The sequence below is a fragment of the Bombus affinis genome, chromosome 14 (assembly GCF_024516045.1).
Source record: "Bombus affinis isolate iyBomAffi1 chromosome 14, iyBomAffi1.2, whole genome shotgun sequence".
In the NCBI taxonomy this organism is placed as follows: Eukaryota; Metazoa; Arthropoda; class Insecta; order Hymenoptera; family Apidae; genus Bombus; species Bombus affinis.
In genome coordinates, this window is record NC_066357.1 from 2,849,094 (window position 1) to 2,872,868 (window position 23,775).

General features: G+C 40.1%; 4 protein-coding genes across 5 annotated transcripts in view; 3 read left to right on the top strand and 1 right to left on the bottom strand.

Annotated features, from left to right (window-relative positions):
- Nucleotides 1-200: 200 nt before the first annotated feature.
- Nucleotides 201-1,170, top strand: LOC126924328 (40S ribosomal protein S23-like). The gene is made up of 3 exons (XM_050738683.1): nucleotides 201-367; nucleotides 566-725; nucleotides 835-1,170. Exons 1-3 carry the CDS (start codon nucleotides 364-366, stop codon nucleotides 1,100-1,102), a joined length of 432 nt encoding a protein of 143 aa, XP_050594640.1. The 5' UTR covers nucleotides 201-363; the 3' UTR covers nucleotides 1,103-1,170.
- Nucleotides 1,171-2,834: 1,664 nt separating this feature from the next.
- LOC126924316 (negative elongation factor A-like) lies at nucleotides 2,835-5,799 on the top strand. 2 transcript variants are annotated; one of them, XM_050738659.1, is made up of 7 exons: nucleotides 3,046-3,126; nucleotides 3,452-3,504; nucleotides 3,582-3,884; nucleotides 3,970-4,383; nucleotides 4,448-4,644; nucleotides 4,716-4,815; nucleotides 4,890-5,799. In XM_050738659.1, exons 1-7 carry the CDS (start codon nucleotides 3,116-3,118, stop codon nucleotides 5,120-5,122), a joined length of 1,311 nt encoding a protein of 436 aa, XP_050594616.1. In that variant the 5' UTR covers nucleotides 3,046-3,115; the 3' UTR covers nucleotides 5,123-5,799. The 2 variants fall into 2 exon arrangements, with proteins under 2 accessions (XP_050594615.1, XP_050594616.1); XM_050738658.1 differs by having other exon boundaries at nucleotides 2,835-3,126; nucleotides 3,452-3,884.
- Nucleotides 5,800-5,926: 127 nt separating this feature from the next.
- On the top strand, nucleotides 5,927-7,241 carry LOC126924326 (peroxiredoxin-like). The gene is made up of 3 exons (XM_050738680.1): nucleotides 5,927-6,303; nucleotides 6,397-6,623; nucleotides 6,700-7,241. The coding sequence occupies exons 1-3, from the start codon at nucleotides 6,259-6,261 to the stop codon at nucleotides 7,157-7,159; spliced, it is 732 nt and encodes a 243-aa protein (XP_050594637.1). The 5' UTR covers nucleotides 5,927-6,258; the 3' UTR covers nucleotides 7,160-7,241.
- A 4,196-nt stretch (nucleotides 7,242-11,437) lies between these two features.
- Nucleotides 11,438-23,775, bottom strand: part of LOC126924315 (homeobox protein Hmx) — a 28,479-nt gene continuing 16,141 nt past the window's right edge. Inside the window, exon 3 of the mRNA XM_050738657.1 lies at nucleotides 11,438-23,389. Within this exon, the coding sequence (XP_050594614.1) occupies nucleotides 22,551-23,389 (839 nt within the window). The 3' untranslated portion in view covers nucleotides 11,438-22,550. The remainder of the gene's footprint in view (nucleotides 23,390-23,775) is intronic.

The window sequence follows — 23,775 nt, forward strand, 5'->3', positions numbered from 1 at the left end:
CGTTAACTCATTTCAAAATCAGTTATACTTATAATACATGAAATGGTAGTATTGTATAACCGGTGCTTGTGAGGGTATAATATCCTTTAACAAAAAAAAAATTGTTCTTTCTCTTCTTAATTTATATTTTTTATACATGTTCATTTGACTTTTATCTTATTAATAATAATCTATCTATATTTAATCCTAACGGGGTTTCTAAATTCTGTCGACCAATTAAAAAGTATCAAGCTATAATCGAAGACGCTTACATGCGGATACTTCATTCGAAATCGTATAATTTCTACTACATCGGTAACAGACAACGTTGATTTATTAGATATTCACGTTAGCCTCTTCCGATCGTATAGAACAACGAGCAAGATGGGTCAGTGGTCGATGTTAAAATTACATTGTTTTTAAAAGTGTAAATCTGAAATTGATAAATATGTGTTGTTCTCATCGACTGTTGAATTTGTTTTAATTATAGTTCCGTTAAATGTTTAATAGAAGATTTTGAAATAATAAAATGAAGATGAAATGTATTAAACAAAAATGATACATAACCTAATTTTTTGATTTACAGGTAAACCTCGTGGTCTTAAAACTGCGCGTAAGCATGTAAACCACAGACGCGATCAGCGATGGAATGATAAAGACTACAAAAAAGCTCACTTGGGAACGCGGTGGAAAGCCAATCCATTCGGTGGTGCTTCTCATGCTAAGGGTATTGTTTTAGAAAAGGTGTATGTATATTTATATTATTAGTCTCTTATTATATCATATTTATATTAATCTCTTCGAATTGGAATACATTTCTATATGAAATTTATTTCAACGATTGTATGTTTTCAGTGGTGTAGAAGCCAAACAACCAAACTCTGCTATTCGTAAATGCGTACGAGTGCAGCTTATCAAAAATGGCAAGAAAATTACTGCTTTTGTACCTAGGGATGGTTGTTTAAACAATATCGAGGAGAATGACGAAGTTTTGGTAGCAGGTTTTGGTCGTAAAGGTCACGCCGTGGGTGATATTCCAGGAGTTCGATTCAAAGTAGTAAAAGTTGCTAATGTTTCTTTACTTGCACTTTATAAAGAAAAGAAAGAACGACCTAGATCATAAAATCATTGTCATGTATTTCTAACAAATCTGTAAAAGATTTTTAAATCAATTAATATTTTATTAATTAACCGTTTTAATTAATTACTAATTTACCCGTACCTGTAGAAGCTTTTACTTTTACAAAAGTACAAAAATACAAACGCAAAGACCGACGTTTTAAAAAACAGTTGAAAGAGAATTAGTATTACAAATCAATAAGTATGGAAATATGCATTCTTAACTTTTACAATATATGTAATAATAACATTTTTAATAATTTCATTCAATGAAGTATTTAACTTTCCTATTGTGGTACATTGGCATTCAATATTTCCCTTTTTGTTTGTAGGAACTAAACATCAAATAATTTTCATTTATATAAATTAATATTAATTATATTAAATATAAGCTAGTATATAAAAATATACAAAATTTGTCTTAATGATGAAAAGTTTGAATTTATATTATTAATATCAGCATTCCTGGAGTATAATGTATTCTTGATACATTTTGCATTAAATGTGACTATAAATCAATGGATTAATGCATGCGTTTCCATATAATTTCTTTTCTCTTCATTAAGTAACAAATCTCAATTATTTTCATTAGTTGGTACAATCAGTAAAGGAATGATTCTATATGATAAATGAATTGAAAAAGTAAAACATAGCTTTTTCATTTCTGGTTCATTTTCAGAAATATACTTTCTTATAAGGTACCATTATTTTTGTAGTTGTAGAATTAATTATAGGCAACCTTATATACATTTTTTAATGACATTATTTTTGAAACCTGTTCTATTACATTGTTGCGTGATCTAAAGATTCTGAGGATTTTCGCGAGGTTGCAGCCTGTGGAGTACTGAGGCATTCTGCTTGTGTTTTAACTTCAAACAATTCGGAAAACTATTTCGATGTTTAATTGAAGAATCACATGGCAAGAAAAATTAACTTAATAACTCATATTTAAAATTGAATTATAATAGATTAAGTACCTTAAAAAAAGTTTTGCCTTTTAATGAAATTTATTTAGACTCTGAGCTCAGCGTGACGGTTCTAATGATTCTACGATTCAACGATTCTAACTTTTTAGGTCACAGAGCAGCCCATTTCTCTGCTCGGATTTTACATGACAATTTACGTTTTATTTATTATCCAATAACACAAATAGTTATTAACTAATGCCTGTAAATGTTAATTTAATTGAAGTTTATAGTATTAAAAAACGTGCGATTTATATCTTCGAAATGTATGCCTTTCGTAACGAAATCGAATACGAAATTTGAGAGTGATCACAGTTATTATTGACTAATAATTACTATGTTTAATTAATAAACTTGTTAAATAAACTTTGTTCATTGCCTCGGCCAGGCTGCTATATAGTTAAATTCGTCGCGGTAGCTTTTACCTTACTGTAATACAAGGTATTTACGTTAGAGTGAGCCACAGACCTATACTGGTTCAGAATTTTCATGTAGTGGTCATACATGTTCTCCCTTTTTCAGATTCACAAATAGGTGATAATTTTTGATCCTTTAATCATAGATGTTCATTTAGATCCTTTCACAAATTTTCAAAATAGGTATGGAATAATTTAACTTTGGTTTAGCATTACACATGGGTATACTTGAACCTTCTTTGATATAATTATGTATTGATGTGATATTGATATGATATATACATTTAATACATCATGAATAAATCAATGTCCATCTACAATTTGTATACTGTATGGATATACATATGTCACGTTACTTTATGGCGGGAACATGGCGGGAATAACATGTGGCGCACCACGGCAATGTACGTCAAATGTACGAAACAAACGACTCCAATATGGCGAATGTAAGGGACAGTGATACGTCGTTGTGGCTTCATAACAAGCTTGGAACGTCAAATGATAGCTGGACTGGAAGTTCAATTTGTTCACAACTCAACGCAGAAGTACTGCGAAACATTAAAGACTGTTTTCCAGATCTTCAAACGCAAGTTAAACTTAAATTACTTCTTTCATTTTTCCACATTCCAAGACGGAATGTCGAGGAGGTAAGGCACAGTTTGTTTGTTACAAATATCTAAGGCGCGAAAAAGTGCAGCAATTTGTTCTTAAAATACGCGTAAAAATATTTATAACGATGGCCTCAATACGTTGAATATTGAATAATCCATAAAATAAATTTATGAATTTTAATTATTTATACTTAAAAAAAATATGTAATGTATTCCTTCATTTTTAATATAATTGATATTTGATATTTGATATTTGATATTTTAAGCTTAATTTCTATGTATAAATATAAATATATATATATATGTGTGTGTGTGTATATATATGTATGTTTGTAATTTATAATTTTATTAAATTGCGCAGTGGCGTGTTGAACTGGAAGAAATCATTGAAGTGGCATCATTGGACAGCGAATTGTGGGTATCAATGTTATCCGAAGCGATGAAGACATTCCCTTCTATAGGTTCTTTAAATACAGATATCACTGATTTAGATGAACATAGACCTATTTTTGGAGAATTAGTTAATGATCTTCGGAAACTTTTAAAAAAACAAAATGACCCAGCAATGCTTCCATTGGAATGTCATTATCTTAATAAGACTGCTCTTACTTCTGTGGTTGGTCAACAGCCTACCCCAGTCAAGCATTTTACTCTAAAAAGAAAACCAAAAAGTGCTGCATTAAGAGCAGAGTTACTTCAAAAAAGTACAGATGCTGCAAGTAATTTGAAAAAAAGTACTGCTCCTACAGTGCCTGTGAGGAGCAGAGGAATGCCTAGAAAAATGACTGACACAAGTAAGCTTATATATGTAGTTCTAGTTAAGATTATCTCGACAAAACAAAAAGAATATGAAAATATAAAGTAATATATTATTTGCAGCACCTCTGAAAGGCATTCCTAGTAGAGTTCCTCCAAGTGGTTTTCGCTCTCCCTCACTTACGAGCTCTTCAATGTCTAATAGGACACCTCTCAGTAATAGGATGCGCAAAGATGGTGGTATTAAGTTACTAGATATTAATGAACAACCACTTGGTTATGCTCAAGCAAAGAAACGAAAAAGAATGATGGAATTAGAAGAACAACAGAAGAAAGTTGCAGAAGCTCAAGCAGTGGCAGCTGCCGCAGCATCAACAGTTACCACTACAACAGAAGCATCTACGACGCCAGAGTATGCTCAGGGTTTAACTTCGATTAATCCACCTGCTACTCCAATCACTCCTGTAGCATCTATACAATCTTATACGACATCTACTCCTCCAAGTGGAGCACCGGCAGTAACCACGCCGCAAACTCGTATGTTTTTGTATATAGTTACATATGATGAACAGAAAATAATTCATTTCTTTTTTTAATATAGCTACAACACCAAGTACACCTTCAACTCCAAGTACAGTATTACCTGTTGCGACACCGACAGTTATTACACCAGTGGAAAGTACACCTGTCGGAGTACAAACGGTTAGACCAGCTCAGACAGTTACACAAATTCGTATACAAACTACTGCACAACCTGCCAATGCAGCAGCAAACACAAGAAAAGGCTTGTCTCTCACGGTACGTAGGAATATTTACAATATAGGATTCATACTTCTATAAGATCGTTAATTTATTTTGTGTATTTTTAGCGAGAACAAATGTTGGAGGCGCAAGAAATGTTTAGAACAGCTAACAAAGTAACCCGACCAGAAAAAGCCCTTATTCTAGGTTTTATGGCTGGTTCAAGGGGTATGCGCCTGTTTGTTACAATCTCAAATATCTTTTAATATAAACACTCTTATCTATCATCTTTTATTGTTTAGATAATCCTTGTCCGAAATTGGGTAATATAGTCACAGTAATGCTCTCGGAAAATATAGAAGAAGTGACGCAACCGGACGGTACAAGTGTACCTATGTTAGTCGAGACACATTTTCAAATGAATTACACGAATGGTGAATGGAAAAGGATAAAAAAAAATCGACGAATCGTCACAGAAGAATCAACGTCCGCTACAACTCCTGCTTCCAATGCAACTGCAACGGCTTCCAATTAAACAAAAAACAAAAAAAGAAAAGAAAACAAAACGAAAACAGATCTTTTTCGGATCGCTATTATATAAATTAATGACATTGCCGTTGTTTGGATGACTGTTTTTAAAGAAGATCTGTTGTATAGATAGCTAAAGAATTTGAGTGCAGAAGGCAAGATGTGGCCTCTGTAAGCAGACCTGTATATCATGTTTTAGTAGTAAGGCTTCAAAGTGCGGTGTATATTTTAAAGTTATAAGAGAAGAACTTGTGTTACTTCAGAAAGATAATATGTAATAATCAAGAAATACATCGTTTCCATTTTTCAAAATAGAGGATGAGTCAAATGGCGAATGCATTTTTTATTGGACACAACGTATATAACGTATGAACGTAATTTTCAACAAATTTCAAACCCTATCTGAAATAAAAATCTCTATTTTTAACGCGCATTTGGTTTCATCGACAATGAACAAATTATCATGAATCATTGGTTAATTATAAAGTTAAATATTATTTATCAACGGACAGTGTGATATTTTCCATTGTAGGAGAAACCAAACGTTATTAATTTATATGCTACGATTATCGTTTATATATATATATAAAATATACATATAAAATATATGTTTCCCCACTGAATAAGAATGAACATAAAACTTATAATATTGTTATTTGAATAAAATATGGTTATATTGATAAATATTTAATTTTATTAACAGTTATACCTTATCAATCAATCGAGTACGATCGGTTATATTGTTCGAGAATAATTCAAGTATCGAGTTGAATATCGAAATATTGGCGATTCCAAAGATCAGTTTTGAATTTTAATCCTACGTTTGTCGCCCTCTAACATTTTATTGTAGGAGTATCCTGATTTCTGAAGAGAATATTTCGTAAGAGATTAAACAATTATTTTTATAATAATTTGCACGTGAATAAATCTGTATGTGATTGAAATAAATGTAATACAGAGATCTTTAGTAATTATTATTAAAATGCGCTGTTTACAAGAAAAGTGAGTTATATAACCTCTTTAAGAACTACAAGCTATCAAACCTTTGGAGAGTAAGCTTTGAATAAGTATTATTTTGTGAAGTAGCCTCGTGTTCGTTTTAATACTTCTTCATCCACGTAACCGGTAATTTATATATTAATAATGCTTCGATTGATAGCATCTTTACATTCCCAAACATGTAAAGCGGTAAGTCGATTAACTTGATAGAGATATCAATCATTTAATTCATTTAAGTTCTGAAGTTTATTTTAATATGTAACGTAATATATATATTTACAGATATTTGTTACAACATCAAATTTGATGTTTAAAACTCGACAGCCGACGTTAGTGCAATACGCTCGAAGTCTTTGCGTTAGTAGCAATCCTTTTTCCTGTCAGCTTCAGATTCAGAAATCTGCACCTGAGTTTTCTGGAACTGCCGTGGTTGATGGTGATTTCAAGGAAATCAACCTAAGTGATTACAGGGGAAAATATGTTGTTCTTTTCTTTTATCCTTTAGACTTGTAAGTTTTAACTATAGAGAACGACCAGAGAAAACCAAATATTTCTTCTAAAATAAATACAAGGCTTTATTTTTAGCACATTTGTGTGTCCCACTGAGTTGATAGCATTCAGTGAGAAAATTTCAGAGTTTAAAGCTCTGAATACGCAAGTGATTGGAGTTTCTACAGACTCGCATTTTAGTCATTTAGCATGGACTAATACGCCAAGAAAACAGGGAGGCCTGGGTGGCAATTTGGGTTATCCTCTTCTCAGTGATTTTAACAAGGAAATATCAGCTAAATATAATGTCCTTCTCCCGGATTCTGGAGTTGCTTTAAGAGGCCTTTTCATCATAGATAAAGAAGGAATATTGAGGCAGTTTAGCGTAAATGATTTACCAGTGGGCAGAAGCGTAGATGAAACATTGAGGCTCATCAAGGCATTTCAGTTTGTTGAAAAACATGGAGAAGTCTGTCCTGCCAACTGGCAGCCAGATTCTAAAACTATTAAACCAAACCCAAAAGATAGTAAACAATACTTTGAATCAGTTAATTGAACATTGCGAATGAACCGTTTTCATAAACGTATAACATATAATGTATTGTAATATGGAGTAATAAAAATAGAATATTAATATATATTTGCAAATATCACAAAGACGGGATAATATGCGTCTTATAACCTTACGTAGTTTTTAAAAATTATTCTTTATTTTAATTTCTTTCTTTTTTTTCAAGTTGTGAAAAATACGAACGATAATATGCGCGTTTATGTAATCGGGCTGCTTTTAGACAGAACTTTTTCAGCTACAAGATGGAGGGTATGTATGTTCGGATTCTTGAATCAGAAGCAAAGGCCATGAGAGGACTGCTTGCGGTGCTTGAATTGAAAGTAAGAAGGGGGAGAAAAAGGTACGTGAACAGTCTCGTACATACGCGCGTGATACAGAGGATTCAAGGGTCGAATCTGGAGTGTCAGTATAGAAGGAGAATAGCAATCTTGTATTGGTCAATTTTATTCTTTGTGGCGATGAAAGTAATGATGATAGGATAAATCTCTGAAAGTCTGTTTCGGATTAGCTTCTCTTCTTCGTCTTTCCGCAGTGAAAGTAATTCTCCCCAAATTTATGTAAGAAAGGAGTAACGATGGAAAAGTATAAGACAGATTATTATCATAGCTTAAATGATTACGGGATAATTTTATTTAGAAATCGCTTAATATCTTTTACTAATATAGAGATATTTATTTTATCGAATCGATATATTTTTTTTCAATCAATCAATCAATAGAAAGTTTTACATTTAGATTGATATTGATCGTTACAAAAGAGGTCTGAGTGGCGGAAAGGAGGTCGATCTAAGGAATCGGCGGGACCGCATTAGCGATGAATTTAAAAGAGAGAGCTTATTATTTCATAAAGAAGATACCGACGCCGGTAACGCCCCCGAAAGAAGGGATAAAGTAACCAAAGAAGAGGGGTTGGAAGACGAACGATGTATAAGGTAGACCGAGAAGCAGGGAAAAACTGAAAAGCGACGCCAGAGATAAACGGCTCATCCTTTCTCGCCCTATAAAATCCAATCCTACCTTCTGCGAACCGAAATCTCAAGATTAAACATATTCCGTCTCCTCGAGTCCTGTCGAGTCGTCGCGCATCGATAAGAAGGGATATTGCTCACGTTCATCGAACAAAATCTATTCGATATCTATCAAATCATTAAAATACTGAAATATTTATTTTCTTAATTTACAAAAAAAAAAAAACAAAAACAGTTTTTTATCTTTCATTCGGAAACGTAAGTATGCCTTGATCATAGAAACACTGAAAATAAAGAGATTTCGTTTTTACGCGTTCACGCGTTACCATTACTAAAATGTGTTTCATGTCGCAATATTTTTTTTGTAGAGAAGGATAGAAATACCGATGGACAAAGAAGTCAGACAAATGCTGAATAATCAATTGAAATCGTGGCACGCACGCTTGAAAGTACCAGAAAGGAACTTATGAATTCAATCGTTGCCACGATAGCAAAATAGATTTTTTCGTCGACTCGCGTCTTCGTCTCTTAGAAAGTTTGCGAAATCGAATTACATTCTGTTTTCTTTTTTTCCTTCATTCTACTTTTCCGTGATTGTTTCGCCACGATTATCGAACCATATTTTTACGCTTGCCACTTCCGTCGTAACGTCTGTCCGATTAAGAGTGAACGTGGATTATGTCGTCGGTAGGCGAACGCGGATTTTCCTCCTCTAATCGACTTTCTAGTCTCCTATCGTCGTCGGTTTGTTCCGCCCCCGCGATTGTTGGGGCTGCGGCCATACGGCTTCTTGCTCTAATTGCTCCTTTTGTTGCCCGTAACGAACGCTTAACCGACCTTAACATTTATCCTTAACGTCGCTGTTCACTCTAGTCTGGTTGTTAAACTTTCATACCGAACTTGATCCATTAATTTCGAAATATAAAACGGATGGTGTTTAGATACTTTAGCTTAATGCATTAATTTCGAGATGAAAATGTAGACGGAATTTGGGATAGATTTGTTAGAAATATTACGTCATTCTACGTATAACTAATGCAATTTTTTTTAGAAGTTGAATTTAAAACGATGAAAACTGTTGCTATGAAGGGTTTATAAAGTTGGAATAGAAAGATTAATAAAAAGAAATAAACAATTGATCAAACACAGGCAATCTTTTATTTTCATCTAATATATGAAAAAAAATCGCACTACTTATGGAGTGGTGACCTGATATAATTATAAAAGAAGATACTAGATCATTTTCACGATAAAAATTACGACAAAAATCATGCTGAAAGTAAATCTCAAACACTTCAACGCTTTACTCGTAATCCCTGTAAATTCATCGGTGCCAAAGATCTCACGCTACATTCTGTTACGCGGATAACAATAAGCGGCAAATCGCTTAATTTTGTTAGCATTGTCTTCACCGCGATTATAGTCTATAGTCGTGGCGCTGGTTGTTAGCGCGTGGACAAGAAGTAAAAGGAGAAGGAAGAAAGCGAGTCGACTGGCGAACCGGCCGGTTGTTGTCGAGCGGAGCCGATCGAAGCGAGCGAACGCGCGCGTCAAAGAGCATCCTCTATCGTTTTCTCGTGAAATAGAACTCGCTGGTCGTTTGAGTCTCCCTTTCTTACCCTTCCCCTTGCTCTCCTGTCAGCCACTCGTTTTTTCCCTGCCAGGGATAGGAGCCGTCTAATAACCTCCCGGCTGAGGAGTACTGAGAAGCGAAAAAGGAACATTTTCTTAAAGGAGCATTCAGAGCGCGGCTTGATAGGTGGATATTATAGTAGCTGGTGGTAACCCTCGCTTGCTAGGCCCGGTCGGTGGCGAGGAAGCAAGGCAAGGAGAGAAAACGTGGCGCGGCCACGAAAACGAGACACAGAGAGGAAGATAGAGAGAAATGGAGCGGTGGGGTTGTACCCAGTGGAGGCAGGGGAATGCATCCATCCATATCCATCCCGGGGTGGCTACTGGGGCTTTGATTACTTGTTTTAATCTTCCGACTGCCGACTGGGCGAGCATCTGTCACTCAAAATCCGTAATTGCACCCGCTACCGCGGCGGTGTACTCTTCCACCCCCTCCACCAGTCGTTGATTCGTGGTAGAAAGCCCGCCCATGTTGCTTTCGAAAGGGGCTGGCTTTTTGCTTTGAACACACTGCCATTACTTTCTTATTGCTCGTTTAGCACTTTCACACTGGCTTTCCGGTTACGAGGCGCATTCGGAGGTGATCGGCTAATCGGATTACCCTGCTGCAGCCGCTCCACGAATTTCTCCTCCTTGACTGCTATCCCCGTTCGACTGCATCGGTGTTCTCATTTCTCTTCAGATGGATCGTCACCGTTCCAAATGGGATACGTTGGCAACGTTTCACGGTTAGATTCTCTCCGTTGCACAAAATCGCGAAGAGACTTTGAAAGAGACCCTGGTCTATTGAGAAGCTTCGATCTAGAAGCATTAGGGAAAGAATCGACCACGTTAGACTCACGTTAATCTGGCAGTTAGCATTTGGACCGATTTATCCGATTCTCGGTCTTGTTTAGTCTTTACCAATTAAGCAGTTCGTTTCGTTTCCCTCGTAAACGTCGTATTCGAGTCGTTCGGAAATCGCATCGATCTGTTCCGTAACTCGAAAAGTATAGAAAAGCGATGATATGTTATATACGTCGCTGTTTAATACGTTGTGTAAATTTACCTTAGGACGGATGAACTTATGCAAATGAACTAGTTGTTTCTTGAGAATCGAGTATCGTTCATGTATTTATGTATAGTTAAACTAAGAAATTAATAAAAACTCAGTTGGATCAATTCGGCTTTCGACAGGTTCGTCTAGTGGTTACCGGAGGAAGGGGAGAATAGAGGAAAGAGAGAGAGAGAGAGAGAGAGAGAGAGAGAGAGAGAGAGAGAGAGAGAGAGAGAGAAGGTTGACAAACAAAAAGGAGGGAAATGGCGGAGAAGAAAGAAAAGCGGCAAGTATTAAATGAACGACTCCCTTATGTAGGCAAGCTGTGTTCGACAAGGTACCACTGGCAGTCTACTCTATCCACTTACCGCACGAATGGACGAGGTGGTCATCAGATCGATGAAAAGAGATTCGCGACACGCCACCGGTACATCGTTGCATGCTAAAACTGGCTTGGTATCGCGTTGGCTTACAACGAAGCCAATCTGGGCCCCCTCTGGTTCGATAAGGGGTCGAAACTATAGCGCCGGCAGCGTGATCTAATTGTACCCACTCAAACCGGATCAAAACAATGCGGTACGCGGGCTCGCGCCTTGCATTTAACTAAATGTGCCTTTTGTCATGGCCATTGCCCACCCACCGCGTTCCTGAATTAGACGACAAAGATCGGTTTCTCGTTGTTTACGTTGCCTGGCTATTGTATCAGGGTTAACTCTCCGCGCTCGTCAAAGCCTGCTTAATGGTGTATTTAATTACAAGTGATCCATCGATCATTCGATCTCTTGATTTCTTCTTTCCATTCGAGGAGGTGGTTTGGTAGCGATGGAATCTTCTATTTGATTTTCCGAGAGATTGAGAATCAATAGGAAGATATCGAGCTTTTATCATTATCTGTTAATACGAGTAATTGAAGCAAATTTTGCGTAACGTATCTTTGTTGTTTTAATTTTTAATAATTACTTTACGCGTGTCATGAGGCGGTAAAGGATGGAAATCGCTGCTTTATCCTACAGGCAGATACTTTAATTCCAGCACTAATCGTCGATCCAAGAGAAATTCAAAAGAGATTCTAATTCTTTGGTCCACGGCAGCGAGTACCAGCCCCTGACGCGCATTATTTCCGTCCAGACAGGACGTAATCGTTCCTCCGACCGATTTAATCTGGCCGATTCCACCCCATAGTAGGCAGGCGCAATCTCCGCGATCGCGTGAGCAAGAAAAGAAGAAGCTCGTAAAAGCGCTTCGCCGGGATTTCTGCTCTCTAATTGTCGGAGTCATTCGTTCCTTTTACGAACAACGGAACAGATGCACCGACTTTGTATTCGGGAGGCTGCGTCCGGGGAACCAGGCGGGTCCTGTGTCTCTTGGGGTTATTTTCAGTCGATTATCCGGCCGAGCGTGGGGTCAACGCCGTGATAGTTTCGCCTGACAAGCAAAAGAGTACACGAGAACGACTCTATTAGTAGGTTGGAATAGAATCACGGGGGCGGGGAGAATAATCGGGCGGACGACTTAATTTTTCGTCTTTGCCCGCATCGACCAACCTTCGCGAATCATCCACGCGTCGCCTTAGAATCGGCTCGATCCGATTGTTTCGCTGGTGCTTCGTCGACCAATCGCCGACACGCGACGATTCTTTTGTACTGGCGAGAAAGCAGCTTTGGTGGAACAATCGGTTGGTTTTAGGGGTGGAAAAACTAATAAAATGAAATTGTCCTACATATAAAGATACGAACGAAGAATTTCATTAATTTTATCTTTGAGATAGGATCAAAAGTAGAGGAAATTAAATTATTCGATCAATTTATTTAATACTATCTAAACATTTGGATTCGCTTTTCCAAATGTACGGATGCTAAATTCTCCGTTGAAGTTTCATTCATTCATATTTCCGAGATACACACATCTGTCGATAAATCGGAGAAAAATTTATGCGTTAAAAGTTTAAACGAAGTAAAGTATGAAGTGAAACGTATCGAGAATAAACCATCGTATTTTTAAGTGACGGCACATGCTTGTGATTCTCCTTTTTCTATAACTTTAATTATTATCTTGCACGGCTCGTTGTCCTCGGCCGTATTCCGCGGTGAAAAGCGTCGGGAAAGAGATCGCATGCAGCAAGTAAATGGATGGATGAACCGGGGCGAAAAAGGGTGCCTTTGAGCCGAAGCGAGTCCGTTGCTGCCAGATTAATTAACGAAGCGCTCGCCCGGGGTCCGGAAAAGGATCAACAACTCCGATACCGGGATACCCGGAGCTAATAGACAGGTGGCCCTATCTGCTTAACCATCGTTTCGCCTGGATCGATCGTTCGATGCTGTGGTAATCGCGAATCAATCGTCTCCGACCCTCCGAGTCGCGGTTTTCTCTATCGATGGATAAGTATCTGTCTTTTGAACTGTTTTATAAAATATGAAAATCGTGCAAAGTTATTTTTAATGTTTTAGATTATCACGTAAGTCAATTATTACAATCCTAATGTAAGATCAGACTAAATGAAAAAATTCGTAGAAAATAAATTTAGAAAGTTTGGAAGGATATTCTAGATTAGTTTCATGTACGTTTTGTTCAATTTCCGAAGTCCTTCGCCTGTTGAATCTGTTTGAAACAAAACAAGATTATAATAAGCATCGTACAATTCCTTTAATTTATTTGCTTTTGATTCACATCGAAACATAGAAACGATCATCCTTTTTAACTGTTCTAGAAATTTCGATTCATCATCCGCGTAATAACACACAGAAATATACGAAACACGTTGCTTTCCTGCAATTTATCGCCAATCTATCGGCAATTTCTAAAACGTTTATTCTGCATTGTAAATTTGCATACAGGGAATTGAACAATGTAATTTGACGAAGAGAGGGAGAGGCAGGGGCGAATTAAGAGATATTTTCACTCGTCTATATACCAGAATATCAGGCATAACTGAAACTTCGATAGCTTTACTTGTACAATATTAATTACACGCTCGTTCTCGGTTTCGTATTATTTCCTTTCTCGTCGCATTTCGACGCGCCAATCGCTCGACTAATTGCTCAACCCGTGGCAATCGCAATTACCATTCGTCCTCTCTATCTGGATGGCAACTTTCATTTAACATGAAAGTCGTCGTCGTTGCGGCGCGCGCGACGATCGATCAATGAAAAATTCATCGAACGGAATAAATGATCGGCTCGACCATTATCAATCGTTCTAATGCTCGTCCCTGTTTTCGTTTTTTTTTCATCGGAAAGAAACGTATGAATAAAAAAAAAAAAAAAAAAAAAAAAAAGAAGGAAGAGGAACAAGAATAAAAATAGGATCGAAGTGTTGAAAATTGAAGATAAACTCGAGGTAATTAACTAGGGGAATGAAATTGAACGAATTCTTAAAACCGAGCATATACGATACGAGTTTTATTTGCCGCGTTGAATCGGGGGCTCGTGTCAAAGGTTCGTCCATCTAAGTAATTACCGGAGCTTAGGAGCGTCACAGTTGGGTTCAACGATGTCGATTAAATGCGAGATAAGATACAACTGCTCCACCTTTGCACGGTTCGTGCGTCCCAGAGTAGTCTATTCCTTTTCACAATGCTCCCTTAATCGGACGGTACGTTTACTTGAAATGCTATAAAATTATCTCTCGACGATTATCGTTTATATCTCTAACACCGGAACTAAACTATAAACGACTACCACCGAAGAAATCAAAGTGAAAAATATACATGCAAGAGGTAAAGCAAGTTTCGTGTATGTGTTACAAAAAAATCATTCCAGTCCTTCAAAATGCATCGTTTATTGAATCGATAGTTTAAATCAGTTTTCTGGCGTATAGCGTTCAAAGTGAGAAATTACAAATTTCCGACAACGAACTAAATTTTCTTGAAATAGAAAAATTTCATTTCACCTGGCCAATCTAAAAATTTGTAGATCGTTGCGAACGATCCTCCACGCGATTTAATTAACCGAATATGAATAAAACAAAGCGGCGATATTTAGCGCTATCGGGTGAAACCGCAAGTATGCCGATTGAAATTTCGTCAAAAGGGTTGATTACTGCCGCTTTCGGCATTAGTCTCTGGTCGTCGGTTTATCGTGAATGGTAATACGATCACGAGGTATTGTACATGTTCAACATATGCGGCCTGGTACAGGCTCGTGCTCATCGTGCACGCCATAGTGTGTATGCAAGCGAAAAACCGGTGAACGAAGAGCGATGCACTTTTCGGAGAAAGGAACAGAAAGCGAGCCGCGTGTTATTTCGAACAATGGTCTCGGCCGATTTAACCTCGGTCTCGCGACGACACGCCCGAGGAATACACCGGAGCCAGCAAACATTTGCGCTGCAATTGGTCTAAAACGTTATTCTGCGAACAGCGTTGTAAAATATGCCAATTTGTAGGGAGAAACGGTACTTGGGAAATGGAGAAAATGGTTGTTTCGTGTAAAATGCTAGATGAATTCTGCAATTTGAATATTTCTGGAACTCTGACAATTCGAAGAGTCGGGAATTTGCAAATTTATAAATTCGAACGCTCCAAGATTTGAAGGTGTCAAAAATTTGTAAACACAACTTGTAAAACTATTCAGGTACGTCAAATCGAGTAAGTAGAAACGGCAAGTAATAGAATCGCGGTTGGTCGCGGAGTAGAAAGTCTGAGTGATACTACTGGTCCGGGCCCTCGGTCACACAGAAGAGAGCCGCTCTGACACGACGACAAAGCGTATAAAGAGGGACGATGACAGACAGCTCAGGCAACAGAGTAAAGAGAGGGAGTCAATGGGTATAAGCACTAAGCACGTAACTATGAAAGAAGCAGGGGGTTGCGAATCGTCGCTAGATTAAAAAGAGGCTCCCTTTTTCGCTTGCTCTTTTATGCCTGTGCGCCGCGCCCCACACGCATCATGTGCCTCCCATGTTCATACGTGTATCTGTGCACTGTGCGTGCTGGCGCACACATATCCACGCGAATCCGTACACGCAACGAACGTCTTCTTATGCATGCGTGTACAACAAACGTGTACGAGTATACACACGACCACGCTTTCGATATCTCGCGACCGTCCGCTGTAAAAAGCAATTCGATCTGGCAGCGCGGTCTATAAGCTAAGCCCCCCTTTCACCCCTCTCGTCTCTTTTGGTGGCAGTCTCGCGAACGCGTCAATCTTTCTGTGGGATTCGACTTTCGGTGTCTGAGTTTTGGAATAAAAATCGACCGATTTCGTTGGTTACTATCTCGTCAGTGAAGCAGAGTATTCCGTTTAAAATTAAACGGCGCTTCCAACCAACGCTTGTTTAAACCCACAAAGCACGCGTGTAGATCTGCAGTTATCCTATGTACAAATCTATTCTGGTACAGAATGTTCGATACGATCAGAACCTTAGAATCAACTTTTCGCTATTACACCTCTCCTCAAGTTTCTTTACTTTTATATCATCCACGTCACCCTCTTTCAAATCATCAAATAAAGAACTTGTTTCGTTGCTTTGTGACTAAACGAGGTTCCAATTGGAGTGACGTGCAAAGGGTGTGGCCGCTGTAACCATTCCATGCTGGAAGGTCTCGATAGATTTTCCAAAAAATTATTCCATTAGAGTAATTGTCGAGCTGCTGCGGAGGCAGGTAATAATAGTCACGGAAGGATCGCGTCCGCGATAATGGCCGCTATAAATTGGCCGTGTTGCTCGTACGGCGAAGCAGAAAGCGCGGGGCGCAAGGAAGGAGACGCAGGATTCAGGCGTCATCTGTGCGTCCTGCCCCTTTTTTCCCTGTTTTTCTATCCAACACAGCTGTTGCGAAGTCGTCCGCGCATTATCAGCCTGATAATTAACTCGATTAGCCGGACGATGAAGCTTTATACAAATGAGCCTCCTTTTACGGCTACAGCAATTAAGCCGCGTTATCGATTGTGTTTCATCGCGAATCACGTGAATTACGCGCACTCGCGTGGACGTTCGACCGCTGCGTGTGCTTAAACAGACGTTGGATCACGCGATTTCCACCGTTGATCATCAAGGACCGCGTTTAATTTACTAACGACCATCGTCGTAGTCGTCGTCGTCGTCGTCGTCGTCGTCGTAGTCGCGATCCCTTGTCCGCTCGTCCATTAGGAATTACTGATTTTTTGTTCTGCTCTGGTCTCTCGATCACAGTGACAAAGACAAAAGTGGGTGTAATACCGCAGGTGGTCTATAGGACCCCCATGGTTCTGGAAACTCTGGTATTCTCCCGAGGAATGAGTTTTGCTTGATGTTTTGATGGCGCACTCGAATCGATCACGAGATTTGTCGGCGGACAGCGACAGGATGGATTTTAGACGGATAACTGGCGGTTAGGGGAGCCTGAAATCGGTAATGGTATATATCCACGAAATATTCGATGGTTTCGTGGGTCATGGGATTTATCCCATCGTTCAATCGCGCAATCCTATTCGGTGCTGTTCTGCACAGATTCTGTAATTCGTCCGTGAATCGTAGATTATTTCGTTCCCAAGACCAGCTTTGGTCCACTCGCACTAATTTGTCTGGAATTCTTCGAATGCCGTCACGGCTACATCCAATTTAAGATAATGTATAGAACTTAAACCTAAACTCTAACGAGCGATGAACCGACTTACATCATCGTTATGATTTTTATGTTGCATCGTATAACGTGTTATCGAAGCAAAGAAACATTGTACAGAAAAATAATTTCAAAAACAAATATCGTCAGAAAAAAAATTTCATCACGCCTATGGTAATAACTTCCACCTTCTACCACCATGTCCCCATTGAAAAATTCGAAAAAGGTCTGAGTATCAGGGCAGAAGTAATGAGACCAATCATTGGGAGGGTGGTCGAAGAATAGATTCTTCGAAAGATTTCGTGAGTTTGCCGATGTAACACGATCGTCACTTATACGAGACCCTGTAGGACACGGGCTTCGAGACCGTCGTCATCCCCTTACGTGTTAAATTACCCCAGGACGGGGCGCATAGAAGTATTGGGAGAGGGGAAGGTTGCAATTCGACTCTAGATTGCAGCCGACAATGAGCTGGTGAATTTTCGATCCCAGGGACAAACAGGATCCTAATACAATTTTTTTTGAATCCTGGGCTAGCTCGATTCAAAAGTATCAGGGGTGGGGGGTTAATTGATAGGACGGAGAGGATTTTCGAAAGGTGCGAAGATCCATGTGCTCGATTTAAAAACGACCATAGAAAGCTTAGTGGTGAAAGAGTAGAAGCAACGTGTTGTTTAACAGGCAGCTAGTTTGCGAAACATATATCGGGTATCGCGATGTTTTTGTTAAAAAAATCGAGAATTTTACAACTCTTTTTTTAACACACAGAGAGAGTGGTAGTAAAATTATTTCGGAGGAAGTATCTCTAGTTTCTTGAATTTCGAATACACCAATTCCCATTATTTATATATTTATACAAATTTATTTCGACTCGTTCACGACGAGTATTCCGTCGAGGTTACGATTCCGATGTTAAAGCAGTCTCATTAAATCGAAAAAAATTTCCTGTCATTTGACGACGCAGCATCCGATGGGAAGAAATAGTTTTTTTTCCGAGTCCGACTCCTCCTCCTCCTCCTCCTCCTCCTCCTCGTCCAGCTTTTTCCCTCTTCTTTTTTTCATCCGAACTCCAGAAGCGATATCGACGAACGGCTGAATTTTCCGATCGGCTTGTTAGCGATAGGGAAACGTTGTTCCGCAACGAAGGTAACGACGGAACAAAAAGGAACGAAATTGAAATCGATCGATCAACGCTCTTCGCGGGCTACGCCGTTTCATCGCAATTACCGAGTTAATGAGTCGCTTTAAATATTCAATGCCATCGCTTATTAACGCCAATATAAATCGTGTTTAATCAATCCAACCGCGTTTAATCCATCGGCGACGGTTCCCGGCCATGTGGAGCTAATATCTTCGACGTCGTTGCGTCACGAATACCATTCGCTCGAATTCTTCAACGTGCTTCCATCGATGTTTTTCTAAACGACCATTTTTCCGATGCATTTGCGTACCAAACAGACGTAGTCCGCTACAATCTTCTCTTCCAAAATAAAATTCTGCTTATAGATTCTTAAGTCGATAAAACTAAAAAAGAGTATCAGAATTCGTCGAGCTTAAATTATACTACATGTACGATCCAAGCTTCAACGTCCATCCAAGGAACTTCTCCGAGAATTGGCCAAACAACCGTTTCGCTATATCGCCCAATTCTCATAGAGATAGTTGAACACGTCGAAAGGACACTTACCAAACAGCTTGGTAGTGGAAACTCAAACGAGACCGCAGACAAACCTGCGAATTCGGACATCTCGATACGATCGAGTCCTTCCTTCCACTCAACGTGTTGCTCCTAACCAATTTATCTATCGAGCCGATACTCTCGTGAAAATCATACGAATAGATCGCCGATATTTATGCAAATTCGTATTTCTACGAATATAAATTAAAAACGTATAACTTACATATAAAAATGTTTTACCCACTGAATACTATAACGAGTATTATACTTTCGACATTCTATACGCAAGATTTGCCCACCTTTAAACTTCCTACAAATGCATAAACATCGGCGATCTACTTGTAAAACGATTTATCATTCGTGGAACACATCTTCGGGAGGATGCTGGTCGAAAGGGGAGGTTGGAGACAGGAATCGCAAGGATGCAGATCGAGATACGCAGACAGTAGCCTCGATATAATCGAGTCCCTAGTCGGCTTGAGGCGCGAAAGGACACCGGGTATCGCAGAAAGGAAAACGGTAAACGTCGGGTAAAGAGGGCGCGGAGCAGAGAAAAGGGCAACGTGTGCAAGCGGAATAAAACTAAAACGAGGGACACGGAGGCCGTTTGGGAGGTTGGGGGAGGTTGGAGGTGGAGGATGTAATCGTTCGGTGGATGAAAGGTTCTCGCGGAGAAAGAGAGATCAGAGGCGAAAAAGAGGCGAAGGCGCGATGGCGCGCGACGGCCTGTGAGAACGATGATTGAAGTGCACGTACTTACGTGCGCGTACTTACTCTGGATGCTGTGCGGCGTGTGCAGATGCAGAGAAACACGGCGGTACGGACGCATTGTCGTTCCTGCTCCCTCGTGGTCGACATCCACCAATGGCGCCTCGACGTTTTCTCCTCGAAAGCGACGATGAATCGGCTGAACGTGCTTGTGAACCACCTGACACAGCATCGCCATTCTACACAGCGCTAAAACTGTGTCGCCCGTTCACCGGATATCCTCGCGAAACCGCCCTGTTCCGCCCCTCTATACTCTTTGATCGTGTTTGCGCGAACGGTCTGGGTTTATCTGTCTTTGGAGACGATTGCGGGGTGGAGACATTGATCGGGAGGAATTGTTAGGAATATCTGAGGGATGTCTGGTTAACCCTCTTTCATATTCCCGTTTCCATTGTGGTATTTTTTAGTGGCTATACATATTCGTCGGGATTACTTTTGCATCGGGATATGTGTAACTTGAAATTAAATTCACGATCCCAGTTGGAATTTTTATGTTTCCAAACACGAGAAGGAAATAAAATTACGTCTAGTAAAAGCGTAACCATGAAACTTTTTTCTCGTCTGTAGCCTTCGAAACTTTCTGGTCTCCACTCCGGGAACAGTCTCACTGAACGAAGTCGCGCATTTCACAGCTACTTCTGGCTTTCAGGAAATTCGAAATCAACGCATTTCAGAATGTTCAATAAGAACGCAGGAAACGATTAAACGATGGAACACAGAGTACAATACGAACTGGGTACGGTGGTGACAATCGACGAGGGTCTATCGAGCACTTTCCACTTCACGACGACTCGATTACATAGGCGTTCTAGTGGGAAAACATCAGTTGACTTTGTCGAGAAGCGACATGTTCCACGGTGTGTTAAGTCGTCCACGGGATCATGAATATTCGCGGTCTTATTCGAAGATATTTCGTTGATCGTTCGATATTTTTCTAGTTTTTCATCTTTGTTGGTACATCCGAAGTATCGTCGATTTTCGCTCGAAGCATTGAACGATGGATGGCTGCTTTTTTCTATCCTTGAAATTTGATTATTTTTTAATGTCTGCAACTCAATATTTGTAAGATTCAGGACAAAAACACGTGTGGAAAAGGACGATGATGCGTGAGAGATGGGATGTTGAACGACGTGGACTGTTGCGTTATGGTTCAACGATCATTATTAGCGATTATGAAACGATCAGCTGTACAATAGTCTGCGTGAATCTCAGATCACAAACGTCCGTATAAAACACGACGCGACAAGCGGTGTGCTTTGCTTTTCATTTTCCTTAATTGACGTCTATAGATTAGGTGGAGAGATATACAATGTGAAGGAGAGGAGAGAGTCGGTATTTCGTAACTATACCGTTCGTTTAATAAAATTAATCGTTTAAATACTTATCACAACAGGTAGAATGATGTCGTAGGAACCCTGCCTGTGTCTTACGGTGTATCTAACAATTAGTTACAATCTCATAGCGGTTACATTTACATTTTTCTTTGAGATTCCTCGTTTCGTGTTTGCAACGTTCCCGATTAGAAAGAAGACTAAGGAAAAGAAAGAAATTAAAATTTGTGTCAACGGTAGAAACAAGTTTCGTGTCACGTATTTAGAAAAGCGTATAAACGAAACGATAGAAAGACATAAAGTGAGCCAGACAGCTATAGAAACAGAGGGAAGGACAGAACTGTGTTTGTCCTGCGCTCATCGACAAAATATTCTTAATAATCGTTCCACGAGCAGTTTCTTATCGATAAGTTGACAGACTAGATACATACTTATATTACAATTGTTCGACTTGCCGGAAGTCGCCAGTCGCGTTGAACCGCGGCGAAAAATCCAACCTCCGACACCGTGACGATCCTGTTCTCTTGCGTTTCGATGCATCGTCGCTTGGAACGGAACGCGGATGCTAGTACACGGGCTTGGAACGTGCAATTGAAAGACGTGGCGCGATAAAACGAGATCGTTTCGTTGCTGAAACGGAGACTCGAGAGCCATCGATCGTGCCGGAATTTAACGAGCCAAACCCGCGATTCCAGCGATGTTGAAAAGCTTTCGGATAGCTTGAACAAGCCAGATTGTGTTTCGGTTAAACCTCTCTCTGTTTCTTTAAAATCGTCCGGTTATCTTGTTGGCGAATTCTTTTACTTTAAATTCCATCATTTTGCATTAACTCTCGGTGATCGTTTTGTTCCTTCCTTTTCTAAAGATCCGAGTGATACTCTTTTGTATCGTTCAAATAACTGTTTTTCTCAGTTACAATTTCCCATGTAGCGTTTTTTCATTTTTTAAGATACGTTGTAATATTTGAAGTACCTCGTGTTTTTTTCTTCTAAGTAAAGTTATATCGTATAGAGTGTTACGTAATTGTGATTAAATATTTTAAACCGAATCAGGAGAAACAAAGATGATAGAAAATATATGATAAAATTTTGTCAAGTTCCTCCTCTCGTCGGTAAGATCTGATCGTGATAAAATATCGAATCACAGATGTTCTCTAATCTACCGACTTCCAGTAAACTTTTAAAACAAGACTAACCCCAGAATACTGAAAAATCAGTATAATTGACGAAAAAGGAAACGTTTAAAAGAAGAGACTCTACCTGGCTCGATCAAGCTCGCACGATCGACGATCCAAGATGACCGAAACGGCAGAAGAAAACGTTTATCCGGACAAGGCGATCGAGGCGAGTCGCGAGAGGGAGACCGCGGTGTCGGCGGTGGTTGGTTGCAGCGGGCCGACGGTCTCGTGAGCCGGACGGTGTTATTGCGAGGAGGATTGGGGTGGTTGGCCGTTAGGCGGTGGCGGCGGGGGTGGCGGCGGTTGTGGGTGTACCTGGTGGGGCAGGAGAGTGTGCGCCTGCACGTGAGCCGGGTGATGATGGTGGTGCTGATGGTGATGGGAGTAGAAGATCGGCTGGGCGGTGGTAGGGGGGCAGGAGGTGCCGACGCCGACACCGACGCCGACTCCTACGCCGACCGAGTGGGAGAGCGCCGACGTGGCGACCGACGCTGGCGCAGCGGCGGCCGGCGGCGCAGCGACCGACACCGAGACACTGCCGGACGTTCCGCTTCCGGCGGACGCCTCGTGATACAGTATCGGCACCCTGACTAGTCTCTGCGCCGCGTGCGCCATGTTTGCTGCCTCCAATTCGGCAGCGAGTTGTCTTTTCCACTTGTTACGACGATTCTGGAACCAGATCTTCACCTGAGTCTCGGTCAGCCGTAACGTTGCAGCGAGACCGGCGCGTTCAGAAGACGAAAGGTAGCGTTTCAGGTCGAACGTGCTTTCTAATTGAAACACCTGCGACCGCGAGAACACAGTTCGCGTCTTCTTTTTTCGTTTCATGCTGCTGGAGTCGCGACCATCTACGCCAACCTGCACGCTGTTCTGCCCACCGCCACCACCGCCTCCACCACCTCCGCTATTCCCTGTGCCACCGCCGCTACCACCGTGAAGACTCGTCGAGTTTGTGGATTCCCCTTCGCCATCCGCCTCCGGGCAGTCGTCCTGCTCGCCCAGATCGTCGTGTCCTTCGTCGCCCGTCGACGGACTCCGTGTCCGGTGCAGACGCTCCTCCCCGTTCTCGTCGTCCAGGTCGTCTGCAGGAAAATGATATACGATTGCTTGAAAATTGTTAGCCTTCCTTGGTCTGTCGAAAATTGGTAGCCTTCGGACAGTTATATACACTGCCGACCGTAAGTATTATATAAGGACACCTACTCGTTACATTTACTGGAAAACTGGAACAAAATTTTCCTTTATTCGATATTGCCAATTACAAGACGAAGATTTGTAGTAAACTGATTGGAAACAAAAGCAGCGAAAGACACTCGGTTTGTACCGAATATCGGTAGGCGATAGCGTACATTGTAAGAATTTGATTTTGAGTAATAAGATAAGAGCAATCCAATTCCAAAGTTTCCGAGTAAGATTGAAATCGTCGTTCTATAATCGAGAATCGATTCCGTCGTAAAGGGGAAGCTGT